This window comes from Numida meleagris, chromosome 4 (genome assembly GCF_002078875.1).
Source record: "Numida meleagris isolate 19003 breed g44 Domestic line chromosome 4, NumMel1.0, whole genome shotgun sequence".
Classification (NCBI taxonomy): domain Eukaryota; kingdom Metazoa; phylum Chordata; class Aves; order Galliformes; family Numididae; genus Numida; species Numida meleagris.
In genome coordinates, this window is record NC_034412.1 from 18,536,111 (window position 1) to 18,557,933 (window position 21,823).

At 37.9% G+C, this 21,823-nt stretch overlaps 1 protein-coding gene across 7 annotated transcripts in view; it reads left to right on the forward strand.

Annotated features, from left to right (window-relative positions):
- The window catches only part of PXYLP1 (2-phosphoxylose phosphatase 1), a 54,371-nt gene extending 36,900 nt beyond the window's left edge, over nt 1–17,471 (forward strand). For all 7 annotated transcript variants that reach the window (XM_021397186.1, XM_021397187.1, XM_021397189.1 and 4 more), the window contains 4 exons: nt 112–273; nt 857–983; nt 11,367–11,506; nt 13,805–17,471. In XM_021397186.1, coding sequence (XP_021252861.1) covers nt 112–273; nt 857–983; nt 11,367–11,506; nt 13,805–14,736 — 1,361 coding nt within the window. In that variant the 3' untranslated portion in view covers nt 14,737–17,471. The remainder of the gene's footprint in view (nt 1–111; nt 274–856; nt 984–11,366; nt 11,507–13,804) is intronic.

Here is a 21,823-nt window from a genome sequence, read left to right on the forward strand (position 1 = left end):
TCCTCTCTCTCTCCTCTCTCTCTCCTCTCTCTCTCCTCTCTCTCTCCTCCTTAGTTTGGCATGTCATTAAATTCTCCTAAAGGTATGTTGTGCATGTTTTGTGTTTTCCAGTGCATTTAATCCCAGTGAACCCTATCAAGGAAGATGGGCTGAATCCTAAGAGCCGAAAGAGAATAATGCCTGATTTGCTGACAGAACCTCCTGCAATAGATCCTGTTTACGAAGCTCATGTTTACTGCAATACTCCTGCCATTGCTGAACGCAGCATGGAAGGTAAGCTTCTTGGTTGCAAATGATGAATTAGTGGAAATGATGACTTTGTGCATTGTTGGTTCTTCATTGCTTGGAGCAAGGTTACAGCGAATGTCAACTGGTTGATGAATTCTGTTAAACTGATCAAAATGCACTGTTCTTCTCTCTTTTATATTCAGTCTGATTTCTTTTGGAAGTGGTTCTGCTATCACTCAGTGTTCAACTGGAATTCTATAATTAAAAGAGTGGGACTCTTAGAGATAATTAATATTTTATACTGTTTATTGCAAGTGAACTAGAAGATACATTTACCTTATAGTGGCTGCAGCAGTTAGTTTGAATTAATTCCCTCATGTACCTATTCCACTAATAAATATAAAATCACAAGCTAATATATCAATAAACTCTGAATTAAGCATGCTGCATGATGCTTGTTACAGTAGGGGGTCTGGAAGAGGCATTATAGAAGTGAAGTAATGTTACTGTGTTTGCAGAGACCAGTGCTTGAATAATGTGATGTATGGCTGTTGAACTTTGGATATACTTTTTCCATCACATTTTTTTGTTAACATTCACTTCTTACGTTTTCTTTTTTTCACTATAGGTTATGCACCCCATTACTTTAAGTTAGTGTCAGTTCAAGTATTGATTCGACATGGAGATAGATATCCATTATATGCCATTCCCAAGACAAAAAGACCTGACATTGACTGTACGTTGCTGCCTAACAGGTAAAATTTTTTTACTTTTACCATTACTTCATGCATGTTTTGCTTTATAGTTACTTTATTCCTCTTTATGAAACAATTTACGCAGCTTAAAGTATGGTGTGGCTCCTGATGTTGTTGTATTATGGTGCACTGAAGGAGATGGGTGAAAAAAAAGCTGTATGACTGGTGTACAGTATATCCTATGAAACAGGAACTGTTAACTGTTACCTGTTCAGACCAGAATAAATACTTTATGTTTCCATTAAAAAAAAAAAGCAAAAGCTATTTAATTATTTAGTTACCATTCTTTAAATACACTTCTAAATACTTTCAAAATGTAAGTGCAGTGACTGAGAATCAATTCTATTTCAGTTAACCATGTTTCCTTCGTGTGAGCACAAATATGTCTCTGTCACTACCACAGGAAGATTGATAATTGTGTTTTCTGAAAAGTGAAATGATATAATTTGTCAGAGATTTCCCTTAAATTAGTGGTTTGTCTCAAAATTCTCGGGGCATGGGAGGAGTGTTATGCATTTAATTATTAAAATACAAGCTAAAGAAAGTACACTATTTGCTGTTTGAAAACTACATGTATACTGTAGTTACCACACACTGTTGAAAACTGTCAGATATTTGTGTATGTCATTTAAGTGTCATTTACCTGTCTGTTTTGGTATTGTGCTTGTCTAGCGTCATGTCTTCCTAGCTTGTTGATGCTTGTCTTGATATCTGAGTCGATTTCAGCTGTAAATATGGCCTGAATTGCTTCTCCTCTTCTGGAAGAACCATTCTTTCCTGTTTAGAGTTTGTTTGGAAAACATGAATTATATTGCAGAGCAGTAGAAATAGGTAGAGTTATTCAAGTTACCAACGTTTGTCTTAGCTTGTGTGGTTACACATGTTTTTCTCTTTCTTAAAATAGGATATGTGGTATTTTGATTTGTTTTTTCACCCCAGTAGAGGACTTTGCAGTAAACCTACTGAATGCTCACAGTAAAAAGAAAAATATAATCAGATATGTTAGCAAAATCTCTTGGCACCTTTATATCTTTACCCACACAACAGCATCAAGTGTGGTGATTTCAGTGACTTGGGAGTTGCATCTATTTTGTGTACCTGCATGCATTACAAAGGGAAGGGGCTTAATAGGCTTCCTGATCTACTTGTATACAAAATGGTGCTGATATACCATAAATGCCTTTTTTTCCAGAATAGTGGGCAATCCCTTTCTTTAAAGAGATATAACATTTTTGCTTTTCTGGTGTAGAATTGTTCAGGAGTGGCTTTACTCTGTCATACCAAAAATGTAATGGCATGCTGAAAATGCATTTCTGGGTATCAGATACACCAAATGTGTGTTTCTTGTTTTGATAGATTCATAAGCCATGTTCCTTAGAATTTTAGTAGCTTGCTGTCATCAGGAGCATTTATGATTTTTATCTTTATACAGGTAAAGATAAAATAAATTGCCCTTGTGATTGATGTCCTGAAACTTGTAAGACTTGCAATGTTGTCTTCAGTTGTAGCCTGTGTTCTGATGTTTTTCTGGGAAAAGTAATTGAAAAATAACTGTATCTTTGTCCAAGCCACAGTTATGGCAGTGGGTGACCCTACAAAAGTTTGAAAGCATGAACAGTTTTAACCCATCTGTGCACACACATGGAAGTACCAGCAAAATTAAATCTTTTCAAGATCTGGGCTTGTTTTAAGAAAAAAATCTTAAAAGTTAATAGGCTTTGTTTGTTCTTAATCATATACAATATTCCATATATATATATGCTTTTATTTAAAAGAGTAAAATGGGATGGAAAAATAGATGAAAGGAATCTGCTTTTTTTTTTTAGGGAACATGGCACTGGAATTTAGAAGACAACAGCTTCTAATTTCACTGTGTTTAGATTGTATGTGTGTATTCATATCTTAGCTGATTGATGCATGTATCAAAATAAAAAATTGAGAAAAACCAAATATTTGAAAGGGTACTGCATTTCTTTGGCAATACCTATCATGAACACAAACCTAAATATCTTTTTGAACTCTATTGAAAAAGTTATAAATGTTCCACTGGCATGGGACTTTTTTAAAAATTGCATTAAGTAAAAACCTTTCATCTACTTTCATGTTGACTTCTTCTATATTCATACTGCAGCTTCTGCGAAAGTGTTTGTTCTGTCCAGAAATGGCATTCTCTGGTCTTCTCTAATGTCTTCCAAGAGAAATTTCAATTATTTTGGGAGGTATCCAACCCTAACAGTGTTCTGCACCCACTGTAAGCTAACTACTTGTCTTACATTTGGAATGCAACACAGACTGCAGACAGGAGGCCAAACTTGAGATATCTCTGCCATGGAGTTGTGTGGCCTATTAATTTCTTTAACAAGATGAAGAAGGAACGTTTTGCTAATAGCTGTAATAATATTTTTAATGACCATCCTCAAAGAGGTGAGATTCTATTCAGAATAATACACCAAGTAAAGAAGTGTGATACAGATTCCTGCTGGAGTTCTTACAGATCTGATACTCTGTGCTTACTTGATATGTCACGTTAGAATGTGAGAAATCTCTGTTGCAAAGATGTTAACCGCAAGTGACAATGTTGGATGAGTTGCTGTATTTCTCAGTATTACAGTGCCACGTAAGACCTCAGTTTTGTATTTATTAGAAAAGCTTTTATAGGTATTTCTATGGTTTCAGGCAAGGAATACAATGTGAAGGCTGTGAAATGAGGAAAACTGTCCCTAAAAAGCAAGGAGTGCATTTTTTGACACTGCCAATGGAGTCACCAAGTCATGTAGTTAAGAGGACATAACATCAGGCTGTGAGGCCAGTAGTTTAGACACCCCTGGCTGTTACCAATTTATGAAGCATTGGAAGATCAATTTACAAATGATATATCCACTAGCATTCATCATCACATGAATGAAGAACAAAAACAATTGGTTTCTTGAGTACAAAGTTTATGGATCTCCTGGCTGACTTTGGAAGGGCAGCAGATTAAAGGAGTTGGCTCTGTACCATTGTGACCTGATGTGTTACAGCTGACATTTCTGAATAAAGCTAGAATTGTTAATGTTTCTATCATTGTTTTGAATGGAATATTTATTATTTTAACATCAGGAATCTATTTGCTGTGTTCGGCTTTCAGGCCATTCCTTTATGATGTAAATTTGGTACTTGATTGCAAATGTACCTATTTAGAGAGTATTGCAAGGTATATAATCGCTACCTTTGAACTGAAGGTTTCTTTATGCTGTGTAATTAAGTTGAGATGTCTGATTAAAAGTCTGGCTTGTTTAAGCTTTCTGGACATTAGTTTCAGATAAGTATGCTGCTCATACTCAGTCTGTTCTTTATTTGACTTGGCATTCAGCTGATGGAATTCATTAAGCAGATAATGCTACAGCCCCTTGGACTTCTAATGGATATGCAGAATAGCCTTGAGGTCACACTTGGGTTTTGTGAATTATGGATTGTGACGTCTAAGTGTGGAATGAATATAACCAAATGGATTAAATGCTTTGGAGATTTCTTTCATCCAAGGCTCAAATTAATATTATTATTTCCATTGTTCTGGATGCAAATTTCCAAGGGGAACTGAATAATACATATACTTTTGTCCCCAGGAAAATTAATTGAATGGTGTTAGTGAGAATCTGTTCATTGTAGTGTTTGCTTTTTGGGAGAATAAATTAACCACCCACTTCTCTTCCCTTTGTACCTTATATGTCAAGTGTCAGAAGTAACACATATGCAATGTGTCGTCTTTTGAATTTTTATCCGAGAGGGAGAAGAAATGCTTTTTAGAAAATGCTGAAAATGATTTCAGAAGACTGTTATAAGTTAATAGCACTCTTGGTTAATGGACGTATGTTTCAAGGCACTCTGAGAGCTGCTGGTGTTAATCATAAAAAGCTTTGCAACAAGTACCTGAATTTTAGGTTCAATATGAAGAATTTTAGGTTTGGTTGCCAGAAAATTGAAAAAGTGTGGTTGAGGCAAGCAGTGTATTGTGAGCTAAAGGAGGGGTGTGGATTTTACTTGTAGTGAGGTTACGGCATAAGCCAGACCACAGTTAGGTGAAGAAAGGTCTCAGGGTCTCTTCTGACTTCACTGAAGACTCAGAATAGAAATTGAGAGAGAGTTTAAGAATGTACAAACCACAAGACTTTCATGAATAAATACGCTCCAGAAGTACTAATGCTGTCTTAAGGAGCTCTTCTGTAAGACAACTGTAATACATTGTTGTTTAGTGTCTCTTCTGTTTGCTTGCATTCAGAAGAGGAAACAGTATAGCCCTTTCACCTAACACTTATTTTGGTGACTTGAACTTTACAGAAAAAAATTGTTTGGAACAATAAATAATTTGCCTTTGGTGTGGTTAAGAGATGGTATCTGTGTGATAGGATTACAGAAAAATATTCGTTTGTCTGAAGGTTGACATGTGCATGGCATGGCTGCGTTTGCTTAGCCAGGGACACACTGAGGTTTCTGCAGCTCCTCTCAGAAGCTTGGTCCTCTTGGCTTTTGCAAATTCTGCATTTGCTAACAAAAGTTACATTTGCATAGTTAAATAGGGTTTGGGGGGGAAATCCATCTCAGTCGTATTCATGTCCACTTCCATGAGTTCTTTGCTGAGGCATAAAGATCTCCTGCAGAACTCCAGAGTGCACTGCTGTGAGAGAGCAGCACAGTGCATAATGGAGGTAAGAAGAATAGTTTTGCTAAGCATCTATACCTGCCAACTAGTAATTTTCTGTTTGATTAACTATCAAGTTTTAACTTTTAAATAAGTAGATGCTTGTTAATTGGTCTCAATAATTAGTCTTTCTTTTATTGCTATTTCTCTTGTAATCATAATCCTTGACCAACGTATTTTATGTCTCTGTGGCATCTCGTGGTGGTGAAGCTATGTTATTTATGCTTCTCTTGAATTTTTATAAATCTGGAAATTATTAAAAAGTAAATAAACTGTAGCTGCAGATAGTCTTATCAATGCAGTGTCTTTCCACATCCATTTCTTAAATATACTTCATTTTAATTAGATTAACCTTGTAATTTTCATGAATATGTAGTCTTAAATTTGTATGTGATTCAAAGGACTATTCAGGACAGATTGAATGCTGTGTTTTTTGAATGTCATCTCTAAAAAAACAAACAAACTCACCAAGGTGCTTCATTTTACAGTATACATAGTAGAAATAAAGCTCCAGTTGGTTCAGTGTTCAAATAGTTTTGGTTGGAAAGAATGTTAACGAATCACAGGGAAAGAAAATGTTTCACAAATAGGCAAGACAAATTAATGGCAATATTTTTCTTAGTGGTCCTGAGACAAATAGTCCTGAGAAACTTGGACTGTTTTCTTCTTTGTCATTGAATTAACTCTCCAGTCTGGCAGGGATGATGGAATATTAGACAGTTGTCTTCATGCTGTGTCTTATATTTTAAAATATTTATTAAGCAAAGGTACTGAGCTCAGAGAGCTAGTTCTACCAAAAGAGGCTTCCATGCACTCAGTCTGAGAGACACTTTATCTAGGAGTGGAAAGCCTCTCACTGTCTCCCCTAGCAGCTCCTAGATAATAACACTGAAGTCTTGAATGGGGACAAGTAGGCAAAAATGTCCTTTAACAAAATTTCTTGGCTGCTATGCAAGAAATGAGGCTTTGCTATGTAGTATGTGTGAACCTAATGTTGAGCTGCATGAGTTCTGTTTTCATACCTCTGAATGTATATAATAGATGCAATATATATATATATTTTCATGCATGTTTCTGAGACAGTATTGTGCCATTATGGAAAGTTGCCCGAAATCCCTTAGCAGACTTTCTGAGGTGTCATGTGCACATGCTCACTGTGGTACTCTATTTCTGACTTTGCTGTGCTAATTCAGAACAACCAACAAATTAATGTTTGCTTCTCAGCAAAAAAAGAAATTATTTCTGCTTTAGTATCTGAACCTGTAAAGGAAAAAGGAATTTCTTATTGAGAGATGTCAGCTCTGTTGCTGGCAGAAATAAACGTATAGTTCAGATAGCTGTGCAGTATGATTTTCTTTCTATGGACACTAGTAACAGTTAGTGATAATGCTGGAATATGACATCTCCTTAAAGCTTGCTAAGACCTTTATAAAATATTTAAATATTGAACAAGCAATTTAAATGTTGGTCCATATTAATACTACTGCATGGAAACTACGCTATTAAATCTGGGATCTATTATCCCAATGTGTACTTGAAAATAACAAAAATGTCCTATGTTGAATGTATTATTCAAGCAAAAAGAAGCTTCACATTTATGTTACAGGTAAAAAAAAAAAAAGTATTTTGCAACAATAAAGTAATTAAAAGGCATTTAATAGTTTTGAAAAATGGGAAATAAATGTTCAAAATTAGAAAAAAGCATGGATATTGCTAGTGATGTTAAATAATATGCCATTCCCCATTCTAACAAAATTCAAAACATTTATTACGTTAATACATTCCTAAATACATAATAATAAATTCATAATGTCCAGCAAATTACAGTAGATGTCTTTTTATTCCACTTTTTTTCTGCTGACTTCAGTGGAAATGCAATTTTAAGGATATTTTGGTCTTCTCAACTATACAAATGAGTAATTTTCTTTGCTTCCAGCTCCAGCAGTCCCAGCAGTCTTAGCTGTGTTGCCTAGATACTCCATCTCCTGCGGCATCTGTAAATTGGCCAATTCAACAGGAGGATTCATATTCTAAATAAGAGAAATCTTGGGGTGGGGAAGGCAATCGTTTGTTAGCTAGTAGCTGGAGTAGTGCTGTAAAACAAACAAGCATATAACACCAACCAAAAACTTACTTTACTTAAAAGCAAAATTTGTTTGCTCAGTTGTATGGAGTTGGTATGCCGGTATATTCACAATTGTATTGCATGTGTGAGAATTACATTGGGTACAGAAGTGTGTTATATCCTGAGATGTCTGTCCCCTTCAGGCAGAATGGCTTTTCTGTTGTCTGATCCCCTCCCCTCGAGATATATGTAGCAAGTAGTAAGCTTGTATTATATGTTCAAAATATGTCTTACAGTCATGTTTAGTGTGCTTCTGCAAGGAGGTGCTTAACTTGTGCTTTCTTTAAAATCTGAAGTAACTTACAGTTACATGCATACATAGGTGAAAAGATAAATGAATACACTGAAATGTGCATCTTATCAGGCAATTGTTGACTGCTTCTCCGGTACGGGTTTGGTTCCAATAGGATGCAGCAAAAGAAACTGAATGGCTTTTTTTTTAACTTTCTGATGCATGTGTTTGCAGGACTTGCTAATTAGTAAACAAGATTTAAGGAAAATTATGGCTGACGTTTTGTTCATGTTTAGAGCTTTCTGATGTGCAAAGTGTAGAAAATTGGTAGTTCAGCCTGCGACATCTGTAATAAGCTTAGAAAGTTATTTGCTTATGACTTTCATTTAATTTTCTCAGCTTTTCCATTTAGCGCTACTGGGCTGTGAAAATAGCAAAGTGTGCAAGAAATTGTTTTGAAATTCACATCTGGAGCTGGATTAAGCTCTATATTGTGTAATGGTGCAACAGAAAGTATCAACTAATTTCAAAAAGAAAACCTTTTACGTGCCTCTGCTTCTCAAATATTCATCTTTGAGATGTTAAAATTATAACATACAGAAGCAGCTGTGGGTTTAAAATATAAATTGACTTTTTTCATTTGAAGTTAAAAAAAAAAAACCTTTTGAACATTTTTTCTCTCATTTTGCTTGTTTAACACTTATTGGCAGTTGTACTGTAATGTATAGTAACATTTTCTTCCCAAGAAGTTTGCACATTTGTTGGTTGTCTTTTTCTTTTTACTTATCTTTTTCTTTACCCTGAAGTAAAATACTCGTGTAGTTCCATAAAGTGATGTGACAATGTAATTTCAAAGACCTACTTTTGTATTGGATAAAAGGGTGTTTCATATGAGATCTCCTGTGCATACATGCTGCAAGCATAGCTATGCTATAAGTGCTATCTCATTTAAGAGAGTTTCTCTGTTGGTACTTCTGTGTAAGCATGAAAATCTTTGTCCTGGTAAATTTTGATTCCAGACACTTATTGATACGTTAGCAGTTCTGTTGCTCCCTCTTGTGGTTTCTGTCTGTAATTAAGGCAGCTTTTTTAGATCTTGGGGTTTTGTATCAAAGCAATATATTATTCTAGCAAAGTCTGAACTCTAACAACAAATATTAAGCTCAGACTTCTGAAAGAGTTCTCTGATGAAACATATCTTTTTTCAGTTTTATTTTTAAATAGTTTTATTATGAGGAACATCCACAAAATAGATCACTGTTTAGGCTGGAAGTCCCATTAGAATGACAACCATCTGGGGCAAAAATAGGTTGCTGAACAGTTTTTGATTTAGTTCTGCACAAAAGTAAAGAGGTGTCTATGCATAGCTCCTTGTGATAACACAGATATTTTATGGAGGTGAAAAATAAAATGTTTAAAAGCTAGCCTTAAAGTGCAGTCTTATGTAGTGCTCCCTGGGGACTTAAGCCATGGGTTTTCAAATTATTTATCAAATTAAGTGTTGTTGTTTAAGAAGGGAAATAGTACTTATGTAAAGTTCTGTTGTGGAAGTTTGGTCAGGTTTTTTTTGCTGTTTGTTTTAACAGTTTAAATCCCTTTCAATTGCATTGTTTGGGGACTTTTTTAGTATATGTTACTTTCAGCACATCCATACAACAATGAACTGAGTCTAAACATTCATTGACTCAAATTCTGTTTCAATGAGTTAACCCTGACTTTTGTGCTTATATCTTTTTTCCATTTGTATTCTTTCCTTGCGTCGTGGGGGTATTTACAGTCAGTTATTATTACTTACACGTTAAAATCAGTAAACTCAAATTTGGAGGAAAAGAAATCCAGTTTTCCCCAGGAATGACTATGGAGCTCTGCAATAGTCCATTCCTCCAAACCTCTATCATCTTGGGCTGGGCTAGCCAGCTTTTTGTCATGAATCTCTGTATGTGCACGAAAAGGGCAAAGTGGTCATGTTGCTGCATTGTACCGCCAGGAGTGTTGTGGTAATTACACACCATGCTTCTCCGGGGCACTTGCAAAGGTACAGAGATTTCTTGGTTTGTGTTCCCAGGTTCCTTGGGTCATTGCTGAAGTGTCAAATTAGCAAAGACCCCAGCAATTCCAGAATTAGAGGTCTGTATCTTGTATGGTGTGAAGGAAGCATTTTCAAAGGGGCAAATACTTGTTTTTCTCCTAACATTCTTTTAGCAATACTGTGTTTGTGGAACAATGCAGAAATGAGTTGTCATGTGATTAGTCTGTGTAGAGCGGTGTTTCTGCCTAAGCTGTGCTTTGCTCAGAGACAATTTTGACAATAGAGGAAAGGTGCTAGATATAGTAGTGCTTCATCGTGCAAGATGATTCGCACTGTATTTTGATTTTAATTTTTTTATTGCCATTGGTGTAATGATATTCACATCTGCAATTAGGACTTAGTTACACTTGTAGAATGCAGCCTGATCATGTGGGCCATTTATTTATTGCTTTTGAAATAGTATGCATTCATCAGGGTTGAATAAAATAGACAATTTTGTATCGATGTTTCCTCAGATTCATCTCTGTGTATAATCTCTGGCTTTTTTCTAAAGTTTTCTCAACTGTAGAGCCTGCATGAATTAGCTATATTAAGTACTGTTTAAAAACTTTTTTCCGTAACCTAGGACACAGTGCAGTTTGCTTTAGTCTTATCTGTGTAAGGTGTCTGGCAGTGCTGGACTCTTTCTTGCTGAGAAATAGTACAGTACCAAAAACAGCGGGCTCTGATTTCAGTGGAGCTGTTGGGTACTGCTTTGCAGATGCCATATGCTACCTGTGCTATTTGATTTGCAGCCTGAGGAAGTTTTCAGTAAAGTCTAAGGCTGTAGACAGCATTGTACATTATAGCACTTCAGAATTCCTGCAAGATCTCTACCTAACATACTGGTTAGCTGATCCCTTTTAGAATCTTAGTGCCTTTGACAGTGTTGTTAAAGTGCAGTAGGACTTCAGAAGTTAGAGAGATTTGTTCTTTTTTGAAAGGATTTAATTTAAAAAATAAAAAATCACAACAGCACCATTGCATTAAAACAATAAACAAAAAAAAACAACAAAAACCAACCAAAAACCCCTTGGAAATTATTTTCTGAAAGATGTCATAATTTTAACATGCTAAGACATCAGTCTCTCTGTAGCTCTTTGGTATTAAATAAGTAAGATTTCTTTTGCATGCCTGCAGAAATCTTGAGTAAGAGCAGATGCTGTCAGTAGGAAGTAACATGTCACCATGAAATTTTTGAGCTCACAGAATATTTGACTTTCTTGAGCTATTTTTCTGTATATTTTTGGAAATTTTCACATTTTGTTTTGCCTCTCTAGGAAACCTTCTCATCCTCAGCTGGAAGCTTTCATTAAACACATGTCCAAAGGATCTGCAGCCCAAATGGATGGTACCCTAAGCAGTCTGCCTCGTTACCCTAGTCATTCTCTTTGTGAAATGGGAGAGCTTACACAGACCGGTAAGTTTCCAGAGCAGCTTTTCATTGTCCTCTGCTCTCTTAACGCAATCTGCTTGAAAACATATGCTCTATTTTTCTTTGTATTGAAATAAATGCTTTTTTTGGGAAAATCTTAATATTGGTTATAGGTAGGTTTTGCTAGGATAGGAGTCAAGTATTAAACTTTACTACAAAAGTGGTAGCAGTCCAAGAAACAGAGCATTATTCTGTAACCTGCCTGCATTCTGTTAGAAGTCAGTCACCCTTGGCATCTCTTATAACTTTAACAAATTAGAACAACTGGGCTGGTAGGTATGGATTCACTCTTTGTTTATGGATATTTTCACCACAGGCACTACAGCTTGATTTCTTACCTATCACTTCTGTTGAGCTAGTTATTGGGAGAACATGTAGAAATACCAGCAATTAAATTCTAAACAAACAAAAAGTTTTGAGACTTCATCATTACTGCCACTGAGAGAGGCTGTAAGCTTTTCTAGTGAATTTGTAGTTTATATATTCCAGAAGAGCAGGGGAGATGGGAAGTAACTGAAAGTGCTGCTGTCAGGGATATATGAGTATGTAGAAGGGAGGTATTTGGACAGCTTGGAGTATTGTGGTGCTGGGACACTGGGGAGTATTAGAAAGAGACAAAGGATTTAGGCTTGGAGAGGGAAGCTGGAGACAGTGCTGGATCAAAGCGGTAATAAAAGGGCTGTCAACAAGCAACAGAAAATAATGAGGGGAACTAAAGGTAAGGAGAGAGAAAAATGTAAGAAACAGTTTTTCAGAAGTTCCATAGCTCTTGGAGTTGTTTCTATTTCTTGGTCAGATTAACCAGCTGAACTGAAGTTGAAGTCAAAGTCAGTGTATTAGTATGGTGCCATTCTTTTTCCGCTTATATTCCTATCAGTGCTTCAAAAATAAAACGTGCTTGTCCACAAACATGCTGCAGTGTTGCTTGCACACTGTGAAAATGTGGTTGTGAAAAGGCTTAATTTTCTCTTCAATGTTCATTTTATTAATTTGAAAAGTTGCACTAATGATACTGTTTGAGTGCGTCTAGAGCATCACTTTTAACACTGACCCTTTGAATTTCATCCTACACCTTGCTTTTAACTTACACTTTTTTTTCGAAATACCAGTGACTGAAGGAGTGAAATACAGTGGATCTGAGTAGTCAGCAGGTTGAGAGACTGACTAGAGAGAGAGAGAAATTAGTTCTAAAGATTTTGGGGGTTACTGCCATTTCCTTTTCACCAATTGTCCTTAAGGGAATTTGCTATATTTTTGATTCCAAAAATTCTGTCAAATCCTCATGTTCTTATGCCTCCTCAGAAAATATAGTTGTGTTAGGCAACAGTGTCAAGTCTTGTAAAGTGATCTCAGGAAGGTTCTTGCCAGACTACCAAGGACTCTTACTGATGCAGCAGGTTGCATGTGAAACTGGATTCATCACTGCACACAGCTTGTGGCTGAGCTAGTGTTTGTGACTACTATTGCCTGTAGCAAGTTATAAAAATGTTCTAGTTAATCAAGGGTTTGTGCCTGTCCGTTGGCTGCTGAGGGAGGATAATAGAAGCAAGGTGGATTCTGGAGTTCGTGTAGGAGAAAGATATATGCCTTCTTCCTATCCAGCTATATCAAGCCAAAGTATTAGTGTGAAAATTATCAAGCAAATTTACTTAACCGTGCTCATGGCAAGAGGTTTGGAACTAGATCTTTAAGGTCTCTTCCAATCTAAGCCAATCTAGGTTTCTACTTCCTGAAGGAAGATGAGGAAGTCTGATGCAATTTCCTCACTTCCAGGCTGGTTTTGTGACTGGTTTACACACTCATTTACATTCTCTGTATTAATTATCCTCACTGGTGGTAGCTTTTCTGGCTACCATAAATGTGCAGAGAGCACAGCATTCACAGTCTGTCTGGAAATCAGACTCAGGTGCAGTCTGGATCCACTCTGATAACCATCCTATTTTTGTAATAATGTTAGACCCATTCAGTCCCATATTTCTAGTCCAAAGAGCAATATTAAACCACTAATGTTTTAAACTAATTGTCCAAAACTAGCTTTTTCTATCTGTATCTCAATTTAGCTCCTAAAATCTGAGAGATACTGAAAGAACAGCAAGTATCTCATTCCATGTGGTTTTCTAGTATTCAAGAATAGGTGAAGTTCATTTTTGAAGTTCATAGTTTTATTAACAAAGCTTTTAACAGTAAGATTGCTAGCTGTATTTTTTTTCCTCCAAAACTAAGAAGATTATAATCACATGTTGTAGCTTCTTAAAAAATTAAAAAGCAAAAAATCTCTTTCAGGTGTCGTACAGCACTTGCGAAATGGACAACTATTGCGAGAAATTTATATAAACAAACATAAACTGCTTCTGAGTGACTGGACGGCAAAACAACTCTACTTGGAGACAACAGGAAAAAGCCGAACCCTGCAGAGCGCGCTGGCGCTGCTCTACACCTTTTTGCCAGATTTTGACTGGAAAAAAATTAACATGAGGCATCAATGGAGCACCATTTTTTGTTCTGGAAGCTGCGACTGCCCTATGCGGAACCACTACCTAGAAGAGGAACAGCGCAGACAGTACAGTTTACGAGTGAAGAACAATGATTTGGAGAAAATATATGTGGATATGGCAAAGATTGTTGGCATTCCTACCAGGCAGTTGAGAGCTTCTAACCCAATAGATTCTCTCTTGTGCTATTTTTGCCACAATGTCAGTTTCCCCTGTACCAAAACTGGCTGCATTGGTATGGAACATTTCAAAGTAATCAAAAGACATCAGTTGGAGGATGAGAGAGAAAGACAGGAAAAGAAACTTTATTTCCTGTATGCACTGTTGGCTACTCACCCTCTCCTCAACCAGACTGTTAATCGGCTTCAGCGAATTGCAGAGGGCAAGAAAGAAGAAATATTTGTTCTTCACTCTGCACATGATGTCACATTGTCACCTGTTCTTAGTGCCTTGGGCATAACAGAGGCCAGATTTCCACGATTTGCTGCCAGATTAGTTTTTGAGCTGTGGCAGGATGGGAAGAGACCCAAAGAACACTTTATCCGCATCCTGTATAATGGTGCTGATGTCACATTCCAGACCTCATTTTGCAAGGATTATTATAAACGTTCCAGCAAGCCAATGTGCCCCCTAGAAAAATTTGTTAGCTTTGTTAAGAGGGATATGTTCTCAGTTTTTAACAGCACTAGTTATTATGATGCATGTCGTAGAAGACCACTGTAGGGAAGGAAAGTGAAACTGTTAACTTCTGTATAGGTGAAAGTCTGTATTCTGGTTGAGGCGCATTTTAGTTCTGTTGTTTCTTGACAAATGATATTGCTTGGAACATTCTTCAGTTTCATTTTCATTCAAACTGTAGATGTTCTCCATTAGAAGAACAGATATTGAGGAAGTGTTTTGTCTGTGTTAATTGTCATGAATTGATAAACCACATGAGCTACTGTAACGCTGAACTTCCCTTGATAGACTGAAAGAGCACAGATTTCATTTCCCTATATTCCAGAGCAATACTTGGACACCATGAGTTTAAAAACAAAGCATTCTTTTTTCACCATCATCTATAATCATGTAAGCAGATGTATCAGGATATTTATAAAAAGCCAGACATCTGCTTGTTGGATATTCTGGATGCTCCCTACTCAGAAAACATTTTAATATTTTGGAACAGGACTTTGCTTTAAAGTGCTTGACTATACCTGAGCAAGTAAAAATGAGCGTGTGCCTTTTTGACCCCGCAGACCTACAGATACTTACTTGACTTATGTTGCCTGTGCCAGAGAAGGGTGTACTGGAAAATGTGTGCAAAACTCTATTCTCTGACTGCACTTTTAGCACTTTGAACAGTACAAACACAATCTACAAATATGTAGTAGTCTTGTTATATTAAAATAGATAGTAAACACTAACATTACCACTAAGTCTGAGTGGGAAATTGGGATTGTAAATCAGTTTTACAGTGAGGTGTTGGGCTCTTTCCCATTATGAATATGCTCAAGCTGCCGTGCTATAAACAAATCAGTGTTTTTGGAATTTGATATAGTGGCTGCTCGAGACAGCTTGACTAAACACTACGAATTTTGTAGTTGATTTTAGTATTTTTATGGGCTAGGAAGCTCTTATTTTGTATGATCAGACTTGTACCTACTGCACTGCGTAAATTTATGACACAGTAGATCTTTCATACTTCAGTTTGTAAAGAGCTGTGAAAGGCTGACTTTTAGACATTTTTTCCTTGATCAGGATGTAGAGACTTAAGAATAAACTGTCTTTTATGGGTAACTTGAGCAATGTGTAGGTATGAGGACTTGTATTCAAACTGTTTTCATCTCTTTAGGAATAGCAAATTGAGAATCAGTTTTTAATAGAAGCTATAGAAATTTTATAATCCTGGAGGGGTGGTTTTTTTACACATCCAGAAATAATTTAGTCTGTGACTCGTGACTCAGTGGTGCTAGTTTATATTAAAAAAATAATATAATTAAGCATAGGTTCTCTAACTGTCGATATTCCACTCTCTGTTTTCAATGCTGCATTTGAACGCATTTCTTTGAATAAAAATGTAGGGACTCTGTGTGTATTTGTGTGTTACATTTATTCTGACTTCCTTAGCTGTTCGCAGTAACAACCTTAAGTGTATTTTGTTAAGCTGCTTGTTGCATTAATAGCTTCTACATTGCCTTACTTCATGTGATCCTGTTCCAAATCTGAGAGAGAGCAGGTAAACACTTGATCAATATCAGATTAGAATGTGTAACTGCTGAAAAAGTTTTCTTTTAGCCTAAGGGATCAGTTAGTTGTTGTATGTGTTTGTTTGCTGGAGGGCAATCAGGAAGACAAAATGTGAAAGTTGAGCTCACTTTTTATAAATTATGTGGACTAGACCATTTGTCTAAAGTAAGTGCCAAGTAGTCCAAAGAGTTCTTCAGTAGTTTGCAAAAGGCAACTATAGCTCTGCGAAGTGATATCTGTTGGAGTTCTGATGATCTTTGGTGACCATTTACTGGAATCACGCGGAAGTGCAGAAAATGTCACAGTGTGCCTATTATTGGTATTTTATATCTTTTTTTTATTAAATTGTGTAGGGAGGAAAAGGAAAGCAAGCTAATTAGTCTTCTGTATACGCACAGTTTATGAAGATACACTCTTCTGAAAGACTTGATTCAACTCTAATGCTACTGGAAGCCCTAACAGAAAGAGCGGCAGGGGTGAGATCCCTTATGTAACTTCCTGAGTTAGTTATGGAAACAAAGCGGTGAGCCAACTGCATTATCAAACTCGACTACAAGGTTTTAAAATTTGACTTAATTTATGATTCAGTTGGCACCTGAGAGTGGATTTATATTTGAACTTAAGTCATAAATTTACGTGGGCAATGGAGAGAGGCATATCCTATAACTGATGAATACACTCTCTGTTGGGATGGATTGATGAATTAGACCTTCCAACTAGGAAACCCTGATCTGAGCAATTGCAAGGTTTTACCAAACAGAACAGAAATAAATGCTGCTGCTTCAAGGAATGCTGTTTGAGAGGCTGTTGTTTGAGGCTGTTGTTGCCTTTAAATTGATGCAGAAGTGAGACATTTTGTGCGTTGAATGCAGTATTTAGAAACTAGTGTTTAAACATGTCGAGTACTTGTAGCTGGGTTGAAATGTGTCATGTTTTTTCTTATAAAATTCAGTTTACATATATCTCAGTGCATTGCTGATGTACAGTCTCATTTTTTGCCCTCTGCTTGTTTCAGTTCTGGTAGGTATAACAGCTTTAGTTTCAAATGCTCTTTGAACATTGGGAATGTCAAATGGTTTTGTTTGAGCTGTCATATTTAATGTTTGTATTTGGGAGTGCCCAAGAAGGCAGTTAAATGCAAAATATTTGCATGTAAAATAGCACAGAAAGAAGATTCTCTTTGAAAAATGCATTCTGAGAGTTGGAGAAAATAAAGAAATAGGGTGCCATCTCGTGGTGTTCTTCTGTTGCACAAAAATTGTTTGGTGTGAATGAACTGGTGGAAAAAAACATGCCTTTGCTCTGAAATTGCAGCATTGTGGAAAAGCAGTGTTAACAAGTATGCTGCCAATGACTTCCATCCTGCAGACTGAAAAAAGAGACCTCATTTGCCACAGTGTAAGTGAATGGTTATTAATTTATAGAAGATGCTCAGAATCTTGTGAGGTGAAGTGGGGATAATGATAACTGTGAAACCTATTTTGAAGTAGTTCATATCAATGAGCATAAGTGTATTCTCCAGGTCACTGCAGCTTTGCTGTCCTATGTATCAAGTTCAATCCTACTCTTTTCAGCAGAGCAAGTTTTGAAGTTAATAAAGCTGATAGTATATGGAATTATAAAGCAGAATGTTTCTCTGACAGTTTGCTGGCTTGGTCTCTAGGGGTTTGCTGGCCTTCTGGTTTGATTTCTTCCCCTTTTCCACATGAAAGGAGCCGTGCTATGTGTGTATACTACGTCAGTTTTTCAAGTAGCTGAGATATGACAGGCTTTGAACCACACAGTCAATATCAGTTCAACTATTGCCTTGGAAGCACGACTGATCTTGACAGTATTTGGGCTCTTCCTGCAGAGAACTAATGTTTAAAACCATTTAAAAATAAGAAAAAAAGAAAGAAAAAACTTGCAAAGAGCAGGTTAGGTTTTCTCTGATCTTTTTGAATGGAACAGTATTGTGGATTTAGGCTCGGTAATGAGTATTGCTGCTGAACACTGGAAATAACCTTGGCAATTTCTGTTAAAAGGCAGCAGCAACCAAATGCAGCTAACATCTTATAAACACGGGATAGGATGCAGAAAATCAGAACACACCTCAGGTAAATGAAGTTTGTATTCTTTTACATTTCCAAGGTAGTAAACTGTTTTAATGACTTTACTGAGTGACAGAACTTTTCAATTGCTTCTTTAGAGAATGAAAACAAATCAAAGTAGTCTCTGACTCCCTGTGGTAAGCTTGAAGACATCATACAACTGAAATGCAGTCTGTTCTGCATATGAACAATGAATTACTGTGTGTGTTACTGTGATTTTCCCCCTTCAAGGCTGGCACAGCCCCTTGCAAGGGCTGCTGGTTTACTCAGGGCTCCACTCATAGGAACTGAGGACTGCTCATGTTGTTCCTTCAAACTGAAAATAAATACCGTTCAGTCCTTTGTTTCCAAAATCCTGGACAGCCATATTCAAAGGTGACTTTGCTCTACTTTTAAGCTATTCATTTGTGTTGCCGTGACAAAAATCATTGTAAAAAACACTTAAAAATTTACTAAAATTCAGAAGAAAAGGGGTAAGAAAAGTCATGTCATTTGAAATGTAAAGCAATCCAGGCTTCATTCTGAGAAAGTTATTTTTATAGAGGAAAAAAATAGTAATACATCTGTGTTTCAGTCTTTAAGATGCTGTTGAAAAATGGTCGCTGGAGAACATAGGGGTGGGGGAGGGAATTGAAGTGCTGAAGCTATTGCTGTGGAAGGTCCTTTCAAAATGGGACAAGCGTGATAAAAGAAGAAATAGTTGAAATAGAAAATCTGGCCTCCATCTCTTTTGCTTATTCTCTTATGAATCTGCCCTGCAGCAAGTAGTACAGGAGGCTGCTTTAAGTATACAAAACCTTGTCTTGGTACAAGGCTGTTTAGATATTGCCTTTATTGTTCTGCAGTGTTTACATCTGTGTTGGCAAAGGAGCAATGTCTTTCAATGAAAAGAGAAAGGAATGCAATGGAGAAGACAGCAGGTATGTTTCAAATTACAGATTCCAGATGTTAATCTGGATGTTGTGCCAAGGTCTCTGGATGCAACCCCTTTCTCACTGTAGTTAGGATATTTGTTAGGTTATGTGATAAAGGGCTCACCTCCATGAACACAAAACAGCACAAAGTAACAGTGATGGATGAGGAACCCCAGCCTGGAGAAGCAGAGCTCCAGTTACTCACGGAGACTGGCACAGGAGAGGGACCAGCCCAGTTGTCCAAGTGGGAAACTGTGAGTCAATGGGAGAAGCCCTCTGGGGTCACCTTGCTTCCTAAGGGTTGTTACTGCCTACTTGAGGTATGGGACTCATTACGGGGTACAGGGAAGGAGCACCTTTGGATTGTACAAGGCTTGTTGTGGGATGTATCACAAAGGAGGAATCGAGATTGTTTGAGGAAGAACAAACGTGAGAAAATAGAGGGAGTGTTAGGGGGATAAAAAGGGTTAGCTGCCTGAAGAGAGGTTGCTGGGCATCATGCATATTTGGTTGTGCTCTGTGCCTGATCACCACTGTCCTGTAAACATATTAAACTCCGTTTCTAACCATTTTCTTGGATGGAAGGGATTGTTCGGTGTTCATTATGGGCTGTATGGAGCCCCCTAGGATCAGAAGTCACAGGGGTCTGCATGCCTCAGATGTCATCAGTTGGAGAAACCAGAAAGCATGCATATTCTGTGAATATGTATATCAGTGTGTATTGTAAATACCAAGTTGGTGTAGTCAGACTCCAACGATCCAGAACCAGTTATGGGACAGACAATGCCCAAGGCCAGTTAAGGAGGTAACCACAATGCGTAGGGGTGGGTGCACGTACGCATGCATGGATAGGAGATATCTGGAACAGGAAAGGATCTGGGGCCAGTTACTGGATAGCTTCAGTGTTGTCTCACTTCTATTGGGCTGCTGGACTTGGCAACTCCAAACATTTTTGTAATCACAGTGATCTGAAAAGGGACTCTGCAGATTTAGAAGCAGGGAGGGTTGGCACTAAGAGTGATAAAATTATTTATTACTTGCGAAAGTCCAACTGCCTCAAAAGTGGTGAGCAAGAGAGGAAGCCAAGCATAGTTTCTGGTGAACTGATGCTGGTCCCCTGGTTTCTAATTTCACTGTCCTTTTTGAACTGGTCATATGTTTAATATTCTTTGACAATGCTAGTTAGAGGGGCTTTTGGCGAATTCAGTGTCTCCTTCATTTTCAAAAGCAAAACCCCCTTTGTAAGCAGCAGGCTTTTCTGTAGCTTTGCCACATTCATACAAGCACAGTTCAGGCATCGGAAGGATCATTAACGTCTGCTGACATTACTGGCTGTCAGGCGGGCCCCGATAATGCCTTGTGTGCATTCTTATTCATATCCCCAGTACCACAGAGCAATCTTTATTTTTTTTTTCTTAAACCTATCGTGTTTCAGTGATGACCATTGCTATGTAGCAGAGCTGGTTAGGACGACACTTGTCATCCACAGACTCACAGAATCGTTGGGGTTGCAGTGGGGATCACCAACTCCGGCCTCCTGCCCGGGCAGCTCCGCAGGCTCCGCCAGGTACTGTTCCGCAGCGCGCTGCTTTCCCTTCCGCGCGGCTTCACGCGGAGCTGCCGAGCAGCGCGTGCCTCCCTCTGGTGACCAGCGGTCGTAACGGTCATAACGACCAGAACGGCCGCGGTCGGAGCGGTTGTTTCCCCAGGCGGCGAGGCAAACACGTGGAGAAGATAAATATAGAAACAAAATGCAGCTCGTCCTCCTGTTCCTCTCCTCCGGGGCTTCGAGCATCACTGTACTGCTGCAGACATTGACAAGAGTTTTGTCAGAAAACAGCAAAAAGAAGCTAGGATTAGCAAGGTTTTAATTTTAGATATGAATATAATAGTAAAATGCATATTGGGCACGTTAAAAACTTGCTGGTTTATGTTGTGACAGGAATGAAATTGAGAATTTGTGGGTGGTGGAGTGAGATGCAAGTTCCTGTCCGTGTTTTCTGTCTGTGTGCTTGTTTGGTCACTGACTGCATAAGCAAAGTAATCATTGAATAACGTAAGCAGCAGTAATCATAGAATCACAGAATGCTTTGGGTTGGAAGGGGCCTCAAGGACCACATAGCTCCCAGCCCTGCGCTGCGGGCAGGGTTGCCAACCACCCAGTCAGGCACCAGAAGATGAGGCTGCCCAGGGCCCCATCCCACCTGGCCTTTAATGTCTCCAGGGGTGGGGCATCCACAGCCTCACTGGGCAGCCTGTGCCGGCACCTCACCACCCTCTCAGTGAAACATTTCTTCCTAACATCTAACCTAGACCTCCCCTCTTTTAGTTCAAAACTGTTCCTCCTTGTCCTATCACTATCTAACCATGTAAAAAGTTGATTTCTCTCCTGTTCATAAGTATGAGAAGTGCTTTATCTGGTCTCTCCTGAGCCTTCTCTCCTCCAGGCTGAACAAGCCCAGCTCACTCAGCCTGTCTTCCTAGCAGAGGTGCTCCAGCCCTTTGATCATCCTCATGGCCGTCTAGGGCAAGGTGATCACAAAATGATAGATTTCTCGATCCTTGTTGAACCTCAGA